This window comes from Thamnophis elegans, chromosome 16, assembly GCF_009769535.1.
Source record: "Thamnophis elegans isolate rThaEle1 chromosome 16, rThaEle1.pri, whole genome shotgun sequence".
NCBI lineage: Eukaryota > Metazoa > Chordata > Lepidosauria > Squamata > Colubridae > Thamnophis > Thamnophis elegans.
The window spans coordinates 2,257,704-2,275,123 of NC_045556.1; the positions used below are offsets into that span (position 1 = coordinate 2,257,704).

A 17,420-nucleotide genomic window follows, 5' to 3' on the forward strand; every position below is an offset into this window, starting at 1 on the left:
TGGATTTCAAGGCTGCATGTGGCTTTGGGGTGTCAGATTGCTTGCCCCCCCCCCCACGAATGAGGGAACGAGATGAGGGCCTGAGGTTTTGGTAATCGTTCTGAAGGGAGCCGGAATTCCTCCACACCCGGGAGGAGCAATGGAGCAAAACGAAACCTTGGCTCTGGATGTCTATCGGCTCAGTTGCGCATTCAAGAAAAATGTTCCTGCTAATTTACACCATGGAGAAAGAGAACGGTAGTAGCTGAGTCATGGGGGGTGAGGGTGGAGAGGCTAAGGGGTGAGTGGAAACTGGACTCCATCCTATCTGATGGGGAAAATTGATCGAAGGTTGTTTTCACCCAGCTGACTGTTAGAATAATCGATTTGCATAGTTGATTTTGACAGCGCCAAGATGCCTAAGGTAGATCCTAGCATCCAAATAGGCAATATTAAACCTAGCTTCCCTTCTTCTTAAAACAAACTCCCTCCCCGCGTTTCTTTTTGGAACGCTGATTCAAACCCTGCGTGACACGGTCACACACAGACTCACAAATGTTGTGGGATACGATAACGCCCATGCATCGCATTGATGCCTGTAACCAAATCGTTTTGCACGAGCTGTCTTTATCATTAGGGCCCTGTCTTCCTTATAAAAATGCGTCTTCCTTTTAGGCAGAAGAGAGGACAAGCCTGAAATATAGCAATAGCAATAGTTAGACTTATATACCGCTTCATAGGGCTTTCAGCCCTCTCTAAGCGGTTTACAGAGTCAGCATATCGCCCCCAACAACAATCCGGGTCCTCATTTCACCCACCTCGGAAGGATGGAAGGCTGAGTCAACCTTGAGCCTGGTGGGATTTGAACAGCCGAACTGCAGAACTGCAGTCAGCTGAAGTAGCCTGCAGTGCTGCATTTAACCACTGCGCCACCTCGGCTCGGTATAATATGAAATATGAAACCCCGGGAGATCCATTTTGCTCACTAGATAAATTGCCTTTCCTGGCTCAAAATTTTCAAATCTCACGCTCAACCAGGGCTAGTCAACCTTTTTATACCCACCGCCCACTTTTGTATCTCTGTTAGTAGTGTAAAATTTTCTAACCTCCCACCGGTTCCACAGTAATGATGATTTTATGAAAACCTAATGAAAATGTTTTTAAATGACGCGAAGACATTTTTTTAAAAAAGTCAATTAAATTAAAAAGAGCCGAGGTGGCGCAGTGGTTAGGGTGCAGTACTGCAGGCCACTTCAGCTGACTGTTAGCTGCAGTTCGGCGGTTCAAATCTCACTGGCTCAAGGTTGACTCAGCCTTCCATCCTTCCGAGGTGGGTGAAATGAGAACCCGGATTGTTGTTGGGGGCAATATGCTGACTCTGTAAACCGCTTAGAGAGGGCTGAAAGCCCTATGAAGTGGTATATAAGTCTAACTGCTATTGCTAAATTTAAAAAAAGGAAAGTGCTTCAGTATTGGACAAAACCCCTTACCACTCACCATGAAAGCTGGAACGCCCACTAGTGGGCGATAGGGACTAGGTTGACTACCACTGCGCTAAACGCTACTGTTTCTGGGAGTCCCCCTTCTTGGTGCTTCCATCCGAGATTAACCGTAGCAACTGGAGCCTAGGGGACACGGACGGGGACACACACATACACACATACACACACAAACACACACACACACTTGTGAGGTCTCGGGGTGCGTAGTGAGAGATACCAGCAGCTTACATTTAAAAAAAAAAACCAGTGAGATAAAACTTCTGTTTTAGATAAGTCCAGCAAATCTGCAAGTCTCGTGAGATGAGGTTGTATCTGGTGCATGCCTGCCTTTTGACATGTGTTATCTGTTAAACAGTAGCTTGTTGTGTGATGATAGCAAAGGATTCTTCTCCCCCCACCCCCCTATCCCATTCCTTTCACTGGCATTCTCTGTGGATAAACTCTGTCTGCAAGGCATAGAACAATGAAAAACCCTCTTCTTCACCGCACGATTAATGCCTTGTGTTCCCCGTTTGGTATTTGCTGTTTGGCTTGCAAAGCTTGCTTGAAGCTTTGAGGAGATACTTGCTGAGAACTTGAAAAGTTGGACCATAGATTTGCCCCCAAGAATTGTCCCCAAGTTGTCCCCTTTTAATAAGGGGATTACGAACAAGAAAGCATGCTGCTGTGTAGCTGAATCTAGATGGCCTTGTGGTCCATGCAGAATATCTTCCATAGTTCTGATTTAGTGTACTTTACTTCATTGTCATTGCACATGGTAGAACAAAATTAAATGCCGTCTTCAGCGTACATTATGACTATCAAAATAAAAACGCAAATGTACATCCTTTACTTTCTATATAATTGAAATTGAAAACCCGATATTACACTATAGTATAGAATTCAATATGGTTAGAGGCTGTTTCCAGCCTCTGGAGTCCTTCGGGATTGGGCGGCATATAAATTTTAACAATAATTATAAATAATATTTGTCCTTGTTTTTGTTGTCCTGTACCGTCTGCCGGATGGTAATAGTTAAAAAAAAAATGGTGCCCAGGATGAGATGGATCTTTAAGGATGTTTTGAACTTTCTTAAGGCAGCGAGAGCTCTATAGCATCTTCCAAAGAGGGAAGAGGGCAACCCACAATCCTCTGGGCAGTGACGTTGACCCTCTGGAGCAGTGGTGGGTTTCAAAAATTGTTGGAACCTACTCTGTGGATGTGGCCTCCTTTGTGGGAGTGGCTTGCCGCCCATGTGACCGGATGGGAGTGGCTTGCCGCCCATGTGACCGGATGGGAGTGGCTTGCCGCCCATGTGACTTGGATATGAAATTATGAATTAGTACTTAGGTCGGTCCAAGTAGCTATTCAGAAACTCTGGCATTGAAGCATGCAAGTCTTAAAGCTGTCAAGTTACAAGATCCTTGCCAATGGTGGGTTTCAAAAATGTTTGGAACCTCTTCTGTAGGTGTGGCCTGCTTTTCAGGTCCACTGGTGGAACCTCTTGTAACCGGTTCAGTAGATTTGACGAACCGGTTCTACCGAATAGGTGCGAACTGGTAGGAACCCACCTCTGCTCTGGAGCACTGTCCTATCTGCCACGGTGCAATTGGCAAAACACATTTCTTGCACGCTTTCTGTGACTGGATTCATTCATCACTCTGAGCTACGGGAGAATAAGAGGTGAAGCCCTATTGGGTTGGTATTTGGCTGATTGGATCTGGAGCTGGTCTCTTGAAGTTGTTGATGGCTTGTTTTGAAATTTGATGGCTGATCTGCTTTCTCCTCCTCTCGCTTGTCCTCAGAGGCCGCAAGAAAAGCTCCATTGGACCCGGGAAATACGGCTATGGAAAAGTTCCCTACATCCTCCCTCTGCAGACGGACACGGGACAATCAGCACATAAACCCCGGAAGCAACGCCAGTCCAGGCAACCTGCACCCAACCCACAAGGGACCGGTGGCACCTCCACTTTTGCCCATCCAGGTAGCCCTTCCCATCACCGCCCTGGAGGAACGTACCAAGGTGACCACCGATCTTCTCCAGCCAGGACTCAGGTGGCCGGCAGCTCTTTCTATCAACAGCCGGGCTCCCATTTTCAGGGCTTCCCGACGGGATCTCAAAGCTTGTTCCAGGGTGGAGAACAGAGCAGGCATATCCCCGGAGCTCCTCATCCCCCCGTCCAAGGACAGATGTCCACTCAGCCGGCCGCCGCAATTGTCTGCACCGGAGCCTACAAGCAGTACAGACTCTGCAACACGAACGTAAGTTTTCCTTTCTCCTCCGGGCTTTCCACGCCTTCGGACCATATCCTTGTTTTGAGCGTAGGGATTTTGCGGAGAAGGAAGTCCCTTGGTTTCAGTGTTTGTCGTAACTTTGAATAGTCACTAAGTGAATTGTTGTAAGCCGAGGACTAGGTGTACCAAGAAGAGGGGGAAGTGAAGAAAACAACAGGAATCATAAGAATAATAGTACAGCTACACTACAAGGGTAAATATACATAGACCTCAGACAGTAGTAGTAGTAGTAGTAGTAGTAGTAGTAGTAAGTAGTAGTGGCAGTTAGACTTATATACCGCTTCATAGGGCTTTCAGCCCTCTCTAAGCGGTTTACAGAGTCAGCATATTGCCCCCAACAACAATCCGGGTCCTCATTTTACCCATCTCAGAAGGATGGAAGGCTGAGTCAACCTTGAGCCGGTGAGATTTGAACCGCTGAACTGCAGATAGCAGTCAGCTGAAATAGCAGTTATATACCGCTTCATAGGGCTTTCAGCCCTCTCTAAGCGGTTTACAGAGTCAACATATTGCCCCCAACAACAATCCGGGTCCTCATTTTACCCACCTCGGAAGGATGGAAGGCTGAGTCAACCTTGAGCCGGTGAGATTAGAACCGCCAAACTGCAGATACCAGTCAGCTGAAGTGGCCTGCAGTACTGCACCCTAACCACTGCGCCACCTCGGCTCTTTTCAGCAGAGTGATGGCATGAGGGGGAAAAAAACTCCCTGTCTCTAGTTCTGTGATGGTGAACCTATGGCACGCTTGCCACAGGTGGCACATGGAGCCATATTTGCTGGCATGCCAGTCTTCAGCTCCAGTGCGCATACATACACCGGCCAGCTGATGTTCAGCCTTCCGGAGGGCTGGGGAGGCGGCCATTTTTCGAACTCTCCAGCCTCCGGAGGCTTTCCTGGGGAGGCTGAAAAATGGCTCCAATGAGCCTACAGGAAGTTTGGAAACGACCCATTTCTGGCTTCCGGAGGGCTGAAGGGGGGTGTTTTCCGCCCTCTCTAAGCTTCAGCAAAGCCTCTGGAGCCTTGGTGTGGTGTCCATGCATGCATGTGCGGGGGTGGGTGGGTTGCGCACTCATGCACAGGTGGACGGGGAGGATTGTACTGGTGTGGGCATGCGCAACACAATTTTGGCACACCATAAAGTTGGCCATCACTGGTCTCGTTGTTTTGGCATATGATGCTCTTCTTGAGGGAAGGAGCTGAAATAGCTGATGTCCAGGATGTGAGGACTCTACAGCTATCTTCTCAACTGTCCTTCTGACCCACAAAAATAGAGGTCCTTCTATCTGAACCTTTGTCCAGAGCATTTCAAAGTTCCTTGCCTTTGCTTTTATTCCATTTTTTCCCCCAAGCGAACACAGCTCCTTTCTCTCTCTCCGCTTCCCCTGCCTTCTTCTTCCTTATTAAAACCATCTTTAAGAAAATAGTTATGGGGAAACCCTTTCTGGATTCAGCTGCTACCCAGTTGGGGGTCATGACCTCACTGTGCCCTAGATGAATAGTTTAAACACCAAATCATAAAAAGAGAAGGAGGTGGGCTCGCGCCGAACCCTGGAAAATCTACGGTGTTTATCCACCTTCTGCGTGATCTCCCAGAACATACATTTTAGGCAGTAATTTAATTTATTAGCCCGAAATAGTTTAAGGGCTCCTGCTAGCATGGAGAGAATACCAAGTTTGCCTTTTATTTGGAACATTCTCGGTGGTTAATATAATTTCTCGGGGTGGGGAAAACCTCTCTTAATTGGAACTGTAGCGTTGGGTCATTTCCCGCCCCCCCCCCCCCCCCCGGATTCTAGTTTGGGGCAGTTAATTAATAACAAATTAACTCAATCTGATTTTCTCCATTAGGTCATTTCCTTGCGGTTATAGTTTTAATGTTTTTCTCATGCAGAGCAGAAAGCCATTTTTCATGAGTGACGTGTTGGATCATATAAAGTTTCAGCTTAAGAGAGTTTGGTTTACATGCTTCTGAAAACACATTTAAAGATCGGCGCTTTCTGGAAGGGTGATGGTTTTGTTTTTTTAAAAATTAAGATTAATTGTCCATTGTTTAAGAAACACTTGAAGTTGTATTCAACGCAGGGCAAGAGCCATTGGATCAGTCACCAGTTGATAAATGGGACCCAGTGGGATGCTTGGCTGGAAGGGGATGGAATAATTAAAGCAAATAAAAGTATTCGAGAAAGAGCTGCGAAAATAGATGGAAATGTTGCCAGATGTGAAGATGTTTCCCTGCAGGGGGAAAAAAAATTCATCGTGGTACATAGAAGGCTTGGCTGCTGGTTCAGTTCCAGAACAATGTACAATAGGCGTTAGCATTGTTCATTCATTTCCTTGCTGGATAAAAACAGTAGTTTTGAGAACCCAAATAGACTCAAAGAGAAACAAATCAAATGCAATTAGAGGTAGGAAAGTCCCACATCGGCTCATCATATATAATGAGCCAAGGTGGCGCAGTGGTTAGAGTGCAGTACTGCAGGCCACTTCAGCTGACTGCTGTGACAACATTCTTGGATGGATTTTATCAGGTCTGTCCCAGGTGGGACTGAAAGGAAGACTGTGGATCTGCTGATCTGGAGCCAGCCTCATACATTCTTGTCATCTATATCTTTAATAATTCACCAAAGATCGGAGTACTGGGTGTTTGTCGACTTCCAGAATTTTGAAATTATGGTAAACCAACCCAGATCATCTTTGATTCTTTGGTCAGTTCATCTAAAGAAGGCTTCCTTTGAACATCTGGTCTGCCCGGATGTGAAATTCATCCGCCATTAGAAGAAACGTCTCTTGGGGGAAAAAAAAATCTATATGTTGATTTAATTGCATGGAGGTTTTAGGAAGCCACATTCCGACTGTGTGCCGTTTCTCTTTGCGATTCAGTGTTTGGAAAAGGTGTGTTCTCAGACAGTCAACTTTAGAAGATTATTTGTTTTGCTGAGAGCAGAAGGATTGGCAGAAGCTGTTGTGCAATCTTTGAATGTAGAGCTTTTTACTTGGAATTTCCTGGTTGATCCATAATTTACTCATTTTAAAGACTTTCCTTATGTTGTTTTTGGAGTTGAACTCCACTCCTAAGCACGATGTAGGTGCATCCATTTATTTTCTTGGTCACAGTGCAGAAACAATTGAACATTGCCTTATTTTTAAGCTTGCCACTATAGCCCCAGAATTCCCTAAAATGGGAATTCAAGGTCTCATCCTGCTTAAATTTCTTCCCAAACTCATGGTGCTTCTTCCAGATTTTACTCCTTCCATGATGGGGTGACTCTGAATTCTGAGAAATTATAGCTCAAAACCACCTCTTCTTTTTAGTAGAATATATGTATGCTTATATTTGTGTTGTTGTTATTATACAGAACAATGTGAAATCACAGCTGTCAATTCTTTAGCTCGTGTTGACTTTCATTCTCATCCACTTTTCCCCAAGAATCTTGGATGACATTATATATTGGTGTAATACACATTATGTGCAGATCCAAGCAGGAAGGGCCTTGGCAATTGACAGATGGCAATTGACAGATTTTCCAAATGCCATCCAATTTTTTTGGGGGGGGGAGGGATTTGGCATCCAGTTTTATATTACATTGAAATTCTGCTGTCTCCATATATTTATATCCATATTAGTAGTAGCAGTCGTAGTAATATTACAGCCTTATCTGATCCAATTAGCAGAGGAGCCAAAAAGTTACTCCTTAGTAAGTGAAAGCCTTCAGGCTTTCAGACGGATTTTGTCCAATTGAAATAACGTTTCACTGCTTTCTCCTTGAACCATGCGTCTCGGGAATTACATACGTTTTCTATAAGTACGACTTCAGAGACAAGGGAGATTTGGATGGATTTTTGAAAAGCATATTTTATGAAAGTGTGGCTGTAGCTGGAGAAATTGCCAAATATGTGACTTTATTGAAAGAATTTGCTCAAAATAACCATGTCCCCCAAGGCTTGGGAGGGTCTCAGAGATGCTCTAAGTAGGGCTCCAGGGTAAACAAAGATAGATACTTTCTCTCTCTCTCTCTCTCGGTCTGTTTTCCAAATTGATTCTATTTTATTCCACTTGTGTGGCACGATTGGCTTTAAATCCGTAGAGATTCTCAGTCATCCAGGTCAAGAGTTGTCTCTTGAAAAAGCACCTTTGGGACAACCATGACCTGGATGACTGAGAATCTCTGCAGACTTTTAAGATTAAGATTAGATTAAGATTTAGTTTATTTGTATGCCGCCCTTCTCCGGGAGGGACTCAGGACGGCGAACAACTCAAAAGGGGAAAAGGGGATACAAACACAATACACGTAATTAAAATACACAAGAGTCATACAGCCATACCAGTCGAGAGGGGAGGGGAACTCATCAACCCCAGGCCTGCCGGCACAGCCAGGTTTTGACGGCTTTCCGGAAGGCCTGGAGAGAGGTGAGGGTCCGAATCTCCGCGGGGAGTTCATTCCAAAGGGCCGGAGCTGCCACAGAGAAGGCCCTCCCCTGGGTGATAGCCAGATGGCATTGGCTGGTAGATGGAACCCGGAGGAGGCCGACCCTCTGCGATCTAACGGGTCTATGGGAGGTAATTGGCAGCAGGTGGTCTCTCAAGTACCCAGGTCCAAACCATGAAGGGCTTCAAAAGAAAAAAACAAGGAAGTCCAGCTGTCTCCTCAAATAGCACCTGTTGGCTTTGGAGAATCTGGAAAAGGCTGGTTACTAACTGGATGTAAAACTAATCATGGTTAGGAAGGATGAGCATTTTAACCGATGTTTAAAAAGTGTCCTGACTGAAATGGAGCTTATTAGCATCTTCAGTTCCTGGATGGGTATCCGGTTGACTCCTGGCCAATGGGAGACAGTTTAGGATTTTCTGTTGGATTATTTTAAGTTTTTAAACCAGATGAGCTCCGTGGTCCGTCTAAATTCTAAATAACGTGGTTAACGCATCTCTCCCACAATTTGTTCCACAGCCCTGCCTTGAGAACAGAAACATCAGAGAGGTGCAGTGCACATCGTACAACAACAAGCCGTTTATGGGCCGTTTCTACGAGTGGGAGCCCTTTGCTGAAGGTAAGAAGATACGCCTCTGGTTTGGTCAAAAACGTGCGTGCAGCCTCCTTCACTTTTTGTGATGCTGTTCATTGTGGGTAGTAGCGGTGGACAGGAATATTTAAATATTTCCCCTCCCAACTTATTCTCTACCAACTGGGAGTATCTTTGTGTTGCAGAATATTGTTAGGTAAACATTGAAATGAGGACCTTCTTATAAATCTGTCGTGGTTGAACTGGGACATTCTTGGCCACAGTTTTGTGAATACCGCACAGGGTGGTTAGAAGTAGAGAAGAACAGAGATGGAAGCGGCTTTGGTGATCTGATAGTCCAACGCTTAAGCAGGAGACCCTGTTATCATTTCAGACAAGTGATTGTCCCGTCTCTTCTTAAAAACCTCCAGTGATGGAACACCCACAACCTCTGGAGGGCGTCCCACTGATTCATTGTTCTCACTGTCAGGAAATTTCTCCTAAGTTCTAAGTTGATTCTCTCCTAGATTAGTTTCCACCCATTGCTTTTTGCCCTGCCTTCTGGTGCTTTGGAGAGCAACTTGACTCCCTCTTCTTTGTGGCAGCCCTTGAGATATTGGAAGACTGCTATCAGGTCATCCCTGGCCCTTCTCTTCATTAGACTTGACATAGCCAGTTCCCTCAACTGTCCATCCTTCGTTTCATCCTCCAGCTCCCTAGTCATCTTTGTTACTCCTGATTGTTATGAGCCGCACGAGCGATATTGGGTATACCGAGGTACACCCACGTTACACCTGTCCTCCGCGAGCTGCACTGGCTACCAATTGGTCTCCGGACTCAATTCAAGGTGTTGGTTATTACCTTTAAAGCCCTACATGGCTTAGGGCCAGAGTACCTTTGAGACTGCCTGATGCCACATACCTCCCAGTGGCCAGTAAGATCCCACAGGGTGGGCCTCCTTCAGATGCCGTCAGCCAGACAGTGTCGGCTGGCAGGCCCCCGGAGGAGAGCCTTCTCTGTGGCTGCTCCGACTCTTTGGAACCAGCTACCCCCGGAGATCCGAACCATACCCACTCTCATGGCCTTCAGGAAAGCTGTAAAAACCTGGCTGTTCCGGCAGGCCTGGGGCTGTTGACCTCACTTTTGAGGTCCAGCCCCGATTAGAATGAATGTATGTGGTGTGATTTTAAACTTCTCTCTTTTTCTGGTAATCTGCCCGGAGTCCTTCGGGATTGGGCGGCATATAAATTTTGATAATAAATAAATTTTGATAATAAGTGAGAAAGGATCCTTCTCTTGACAGTTGCCTCTCTTGATCTTCTCCTTTCCAATCATCTCGTCCTTCACTTGCTTCCTGGATTCAGAATCCCTTTTTTCTTGGAGGATGGTTCCCTTTTATGGCAAGGAACGTGAATTTAAGAATCCCGAACAGCCACTGCAGGCTGTGACTGCTCCCTGCTCCCTGATGTGACTGTGGAATAGGAGGAGGAGGAAGTTCAGAAGGTAATAGCAATAGCAGTAGACTTATATACCGCTTCATAGGGCTTTCAGCCCTCTCTAAGCGGTTTACAGAGAGTCAGCATATTGCCCCCAACAATCTTGGTCCTCAAGGTGGGACCAAGCGTGAGGAACTGAGGAGTCCTCGTAGAGCTGTTTTCCTTGCATTTACCCCAGGAACGGAGCTGAGGTTTTGCTTCGAAAGCTCCCGGAAATGTCACGGTTCAAGGCCTACCTATAAAAGCGTTCCTTGAGTCTTCTTTGGCGTTTGGGGAATTGCAAGCAGGGTGAATTCCTACTGTCGAGAGCTGATCTGATTATAAATAAATAAATAATAATTCATCTAATTAAATAAGAATTAAAATAATAGTATGCATTTTTGAATGCAAGCATGATATGGAACTGCGGAGTTTAAGTGGGAAGAAAATTACAAACTGTGAGCTGGGTAAGAAAACCAGTCAGAAAAACACCTTTGGAACTTTCCCTTTTAAAATACCGCAAAATTGGGCATTAAAAAAAAAAATTATAGGTGGAACAGGCCCCAGCTCAGTACGAAATTTAGAGCTTGCATTTATTCCCAGGGCTGACATTTTGAATATGTGCCCTGTGTGCACTAGCATAACATGGAAATGAATTTTAAAGCCATATAATTTACTTACCAGAACGGTTTCCTTTCCTCTCCTATCCCCTTTCCCAATTTTCCTTGGAGTTTGGTGATGAACAAGGCATTTCAGCAAAATAAATAAGGGAAGCCATTCAGAAAGTTTCATCAAAAGGTAGATTCAGAACTGTTTCCCTTTCACCAATGCACGCGAGCCATTTCAGGGTTGTTCTCGGTGCTATACGTTGAAATAATGTCATAAATAACGTTGAAGTCCAGATATGCCGTGCCTTCAGAAATTATGGGCCTACAAGCTCTCATATTCCAAATATTGTCAACATCTGTGAAACGGAAGGAGGCAGCTTCAGAGTCTTTGGCGGGTGCCTGAGGGACTGCCAAAACTTTGCCTTATATTGCAATTTTATTGTGATAGAAGAGAAGAATGTTAAATCCAATGAAAACTGATCCCATTAGCCATATTTATTTCTCATTAAATTCATCCAGTTGAATTTCGAACTGGACTTCACCCGTTATGTTTTGAAGTTCTTCCTCGGCAAGATACCCATCAACCTAAAAGCAATTCTTCGATCAAGGAAGATTTGGGGGATTTTTGACAGGCATTCAAGCATACAAAGGCGAGGTATTTTTATTGCTCTCTGAATGGTTCTGAACCCCAATACGTTCACGGGGAGCTCTATGGAGCAGTGGTGGGTTTCAAAAATTGTTCGAACCTACTCTGTGGGTGTGGCCTCCTTTGTGGGAGTGGCTTGCTGCCCATGTGACCGGATGGGAGCGGCTTGCGCCCATGTGACCGGATATGAAGATGCCAACGACACTTTGTCAGAACCACCTTAAATTACCTCCCACACAGCACTGGCATGCATAAGAATAGGATGTAAACTTGTTTTTTACAAGGCATCTTTGGTTTGCGTTGAAACAACTTCAACACACGCAATGTTCTGATTGCACCACAAACGCAGTAGTCATCCTTACCTTTCACAGAGGCACTGAGTTTTATAAATAGGAGCATGATAGTGTAGAATAATCATATCCAAGGACCAGTGGTGGGTTTCAAAAGATGTTGGAACCTCTTCTGTAGGTCTGGCCTGCTTTCCGGATCCACTGGTGGAACCTCTTCTAACCGGTTCTGTAGATGTGACGAACCGGTTCTACCGAATAGGTGCGAACTGGTAGGAATCCATCTCTGCTATGGAGTAGGAAGGATAAATGAAAGAAGGGCAGGGAACCCATATAGATGAAGGGCTTTTAAACAATAAATTGCAGTAAAGTCAAAAGGGTAAAATGGGGCTTTGGGTTATTGTGAGTACCGTATTTTCCCTTCCTGTATGAGGCAGGCAAGGCTTTGGACTGAGGAGTCTCAATGGCCCAGTTTCAGATTTCACAAAACCTTGTTGCAAATTCTGTTTAGGTGTCAATTTTTTGCTCCCCCCCCCATCATGCTTTCACTGCACGTGCGCATTTCTTCTGTCAACACGTCCAATAATGGCACCAACAAAAAGGAGGAGAAAAGAGCTCTATTTGGGGAGATCACTCAACTTCAGGAGAAGGTCCTGAGAAATGTCAGCCATAAGTGCCTTAAGTGTCGGTGATCCAGGGGTTCAACCACCTGTCAACGCAATGGCTGCCTTTCTCAACACAATAGCCCTGCTTTCTTCTCTTGCGAGAGTCGTCGGAAGGAAACCTGGCCGACTGAACTCGTAGACACAAAGGTAGACAGCCTTGCATTAGCGCAGTCAATTGTCGTTAATCTCCCAAAGTGATATATGTACGTCTGTGTAAAGGGAGGGACGAAACCTTCAAAGCTGCTCTGAATCGGGCGTGAAAGACACTAAGCCTGATTTCACGCTAGTATGAAATTAATCGAACGCACTTGGAGGCCTCCTCGTTTTCACCATTTCTTGGTAATGTATGGGGCTTGTGAGCAAATCCAGACACAATTGAGGCACAATTGAGGTTCTCCTGGGGAGAAATCCGTGGGTTGAGAAGGGTTGACGGAGGAACTGGAGTATTTGACTACAACTTGTCCTAAGTACGCAGAAGAAATCCTCTATAGATTTGTATGGGTAAAAGGTAAAGGTTCCCCTGGCACATATGTGCTAGTCGTTCCCGACTCTGGGGGGCGGTGCTCATCCCCATTTCAAAGCCGAAGAGCCAGCACTGTCCGAAGATGTCTCCGTGGTCATGTGGCCGGCATGACTCAACACCAAAGGTGCATGGAACGCTGTTCCCTTCCCACCAAAGGTGGTTCCTATTTTTCTACTTGCATTTCTTATGTGTTTTGGAACTGCTAGGTTGGCAGAAGCTGAGATAAGGAACGGGAGCTCACTCCGTTACGCAGCACTAGGGATTTTCAGGAGAATTCGTTTGGATGAAAGAGGCTTATGGACAAAAGCATCCAGGAAATAGCAATAGCAATAGCAGTAGACTTATATACCACTTCATAGGGCTTTCAGGCCTCTCTAAGCGGTTTACAGAGAGTCAGCATATTGCCCCCAACAATCTGGGTCCTCATTTTACCCACCTCGGAAGGATGGAAGGCTGAGTCAACCCTGAGCCGGTGAGATTTGAACCGCTGAACTGCTGATCTAGCAGTAGCCTGCAGTGCTGCATTTAACCACTGCGCCACCTCGGCTCTTAAAACATGAACGTCGAATGATTTAAACACGAGGATAATCTGGAATTGTGCTTTCTCCACATCTGAGATCTTATGGAGAGCAGTCGTGGTTTAAGAAGGTCCCTCAATCCCCTCTCTTTGTCCTTTGGCAGCCAGAAAGTTTTTTTAAAAAAACCAATTAGTATCCCATAAAATGTGTCCCATCTGAAGTGAATCTCAATCAAGATCTATTAGATTAACTTGAGCAAATAAAGTCGGACACTTTATGAAAACTTTGGAGATGTTGAGCATGATGAGGCTGTATCTCCTTTCAGTCTACACAAATCTATTTTGAACACATCTCACAACGTGGGTGAAACGCTAGGCTTTTCATCAAGTAATGTTTAAGCAAAAGAACCCTCCACATCTTTGGACCGAATTCTTATTTATTCAGATCTCTTTTATAGGATGGACTTAACGCTGATTTTTGTTTTTTTATGAGTTCTCCACCTCTGCGCCCCTCTTTTTGCTGGTCTCAAAAACGCAGGCTTTTTCATCCTGTAAACAAACCTTGGCTAATCTTCCCTTTCAGAAAAGGAGTTTTTGTTTCTTGCTATTTAGCTTAGAGGTGAACTCTCAACCTTCCATATTCTTGACTGAAGGGAAATTATCCAGATTTCAGTAGAAGCAGGAAGAACTGGGGGGAAAAAGAGAGAGATGCTTACAGGTCAACGCCAATGAATACCACATTCAGGGCGGAGGAAATTTCACACAACTGTATTCTCAGGACGTGAAGCTGCTGTCTAAATAGTTTGGGGAGTTTATAATCAAGCCCAGGTTTTGTTACAGCAATCGGATCGAGGGGAATGGGAGAATTTAAACCCACACGGTTTTCTTCCCAGAGGACATTAACATATGTATGAAAAGTCCATTAAATGGCTCCCTGTGAAAAGCTGCGTCACAACAATGTGGGGTTAAGGGACAAGCCATCACCTGCTTCTGAGAAGGTATTTAACTCGGATTCCGTTCGGCTGCCAAGATTTAGTGGCATACCTCCGTAGCCGATCAAATCGCTTAATAAAAAATTGAGACAAAGGACTGGTTTTTAAGGCTTCGCTTTGGACGCCACTGCAAATGGCTTTTGGAGAGGCCCCCTGCGCCAAAATCCAGCAAAACCCCCAAGAAAGTTGATGTCCTTCTGCTTTCTATCCTGGGTTAACCCAAACCAATTTCCTCCCTTAAGCTTTTGACGTGGGAAAATACTTTCTAGAACGTAGCTTCCTTTTGGCCTGAAACTCCATCCCTCGAACAACTGGCCGTTATTGATTGGAATCAAGCTAGGGTAGATGTTTGGTGTCAAACAGGGCGATGCATTGAAGGCAGAAGATCAGCAGGGCCATCTTTTGGGTGTCATGAGGGTGAACTGAAGCAAGATAGATATCCTGGGAACATTCCTTCTCTCCTTCCTCCATGAAATGTGATCTCCTTTTTGCCTGATCTTCTGTTTCACCCTCCTGGGTTCATCTGAGTGATGCCACTGAGGATAATTACATCTCCTCTTTGGGGAGCATCTCATCCTTCATCTCAAGTGCAGAATACAGGATAGCAGAGCTGGAAGGGACCTGGAGGGAGTCCAGCCCCCTGCTCAAGGAAGGGACCCCATAATACTCTGGACAAATGACTGTCCAGTCTTCTTCTTAAAAACCTCCAGTGATGGAGAATGGATTCCAGGATGGGAGGGAGGGAGGGGGGGGAGGGAGGGCGGGAGGGAGGGAGGGAGGGAGGGAGGAAGGAAGGAAGGAAGGAAGGAAGGAAGGAAGGAAGGAAGGAAGGAAGGAAAGAAATTTCAAGCTGCCTGATAAGTTTTCAACAGAGGTTGAAAATCTCTCTCTGTCTTTGTCAAATAATCTCCAAAAGAGAAGAAGGAAGGAAGGAAGGAAGGAAGGAAGGAAGAAAGGAAGGAAGGAAGGAAGAAAGGAAGGAAGGAAGGAAGGAAGGAAGGAAGGAAATTTCAAGCTGCCTGATAGGTTTTCAACAGAGGTTGAAAATCTCTCTCTCCATCTTTGTCAAATAATCTCCAAAAGAGAATTAGGAAGGAAGGAAGGACGGACGGGCTAACAGTGTAACAGAACAACAGAGTTGGAAGGGACCCTGGAGGTCTTCTAGTACAACCTTGAACAGGAAACCACATAACATTCTGGACAAATGGCTGGCCAGTCTCTTCTTAAAAACCTCCGATGAAGGAGCAACTTCTGAAGGCGGGCTGTTCCACTGATTAACTGTTCTCATTTACAAGATTCCCCCCCCCCCTTAATTCTAGGTTGAATTTTCTCTTTGATAAATTTCAAGTTGATTTGAACATTCAATACTTTATTTTCTGAAATGCTGGACTCGCTGCAACTTTAGAGTTTTCCATCTAAATCAGACGGCCCAGAAATTAAGCCAAATTAAATCCCTGTTTTGAACTGAATTGAAATTAAGTCAAGCACTATTTTGGATGGAAGATCATCAGAAGGAGATTCAACCTGGAAATAAGGACACATTTCCTGACAGTGAGAACGGTTACTCAATGGAACAGAAGTTGCCTTCTGGAAGTTGTGGGAGCTCCATTGCTGGAGGTTTCCAAAAGAAGAATGGGCAAACTTTGTTTGGTCCAGGTTGATATAAGGACTCCTGCCTTGAGCAGGGGGTGGACTAGATGACCTCCAAGGTCCATCCCAGCCCTATGGGTCTTATCAGTTTAGCTGCAGCTGATCTCACCGCTGGCAAACAAAGTCAGTTCAGAGCAAGGACAACTCGCTGCTGAGTAATAAAACATTTGTGCATTTTTTTATTATTAGTATTATTACTGTTCCTGGCTCTGCAGAATCCTATTTAAAAGGAGTCAGGAATCTAAGTATAGAACATATGTCGATCGTCTTCAGTTTAATCGCTTCCTTGTTCGGAATTCCCCAGCGTTCCTGCCGACATATGGTGAAAACAACAATTGAACTTGGGTTTCTGTTTGGGTCTATTCTCCAGATGTTTTTTCACTGCTCTGTGGGGATGTGCAAAACGTTAACCGGTGGATGGGGTTGGGTGTGTGCGTGTGTGTGCGTGTGTGCGCGCGTGGGGGTCTTGGAGCCCTCTTCCCATTTTGTTCTGGAGCAGTGGCTGCGTTTCCCTCTTTTTTAAAAGCCAGCTGGGCTTATCCCACTGAAACTATAATATTAAACGATTTTTAACTTTCAGCAGTTTACATCTTGGCTTTCTTCTCTTTTTCTTTCTTTTTTCTTTTTGCAAAGGAGAGGGAATAGACTTTTTCTGATTTCTCTCTTGGATCAAGAAACTCTCCAAAACGCTCTTGCTGGGATGATGGAGAGCGCGGCTGCCGTTAGCTCATTCTGAAACGGCGCTGGGCCGTCGATGCACAATCCAGCTGTTCGGGAAAATTTTAGCTAGCAAAAAAGAAATGAGAAAAAAAAATGACTTGAATGTATTCTTTGTGAATTCCACCATCGGAACAGATCTGGTTTTCGGGTTCTCTGGTGGCTTCCACACTCTGCAATGTTCTCGCTCAAAAAAAAAAAAAAAACAGCTGTGGAGCCAAAATATGTGCTTAAATCTATCACTTTGGTCTGTTTCTTTTCTTTCGGTCTTCCTGGGGTCTCTTGTCCCATTTACTGTCCTAGCCACTCCTCAACGTGGCTCCGGAGGTGTTTTTTTAAAATTTTTTTTAATCAATTTCATACATACATTCACAATTATATGATCTCATAACTGTTATTAATAATATGTATTTATAACAGTTTTTCCCTACAGTTGACAATATACTTGAAGATTGCTTTCTTAACATCCCATAGATCCATCTTATCTTACAATGGTCCTACTTCTTCTTCCCTCCCTCCCTCTTTCCTTCCCTCATTTCTTCTCTCCTACTCCCCTTCCTTCCCTCCTTCCTTCCCTCCCTCCTTCC

General features: G+C 45.0%; 1 protein-coding gene across 1 annotated transcript in view; it reads left to right on the forward strand.

Moving 5' to 3' along the window:
- Nucleotides 1-17,420, forward strand: part of LOC116519268 (thrombospondin type-1 domain-containing protein 4-like) — a 61,568-nt gene that overhangs the window by 17,420 nt on the left and 26,728 nt on the right. The window contains exons 4-5 of the mRNA XM_032233107.1: nt 3,266-3,722; nt 8,702-8,801. Coding sequence (XP_032088998.1) covers nt 3,266-3,722; nt 8,702-8,801 — 557 coding nt within the window. The remainder of the gene's footprint in view (nt 1-3,265; nt 3,723-8,701; nt 8,802-17,420) is intronic.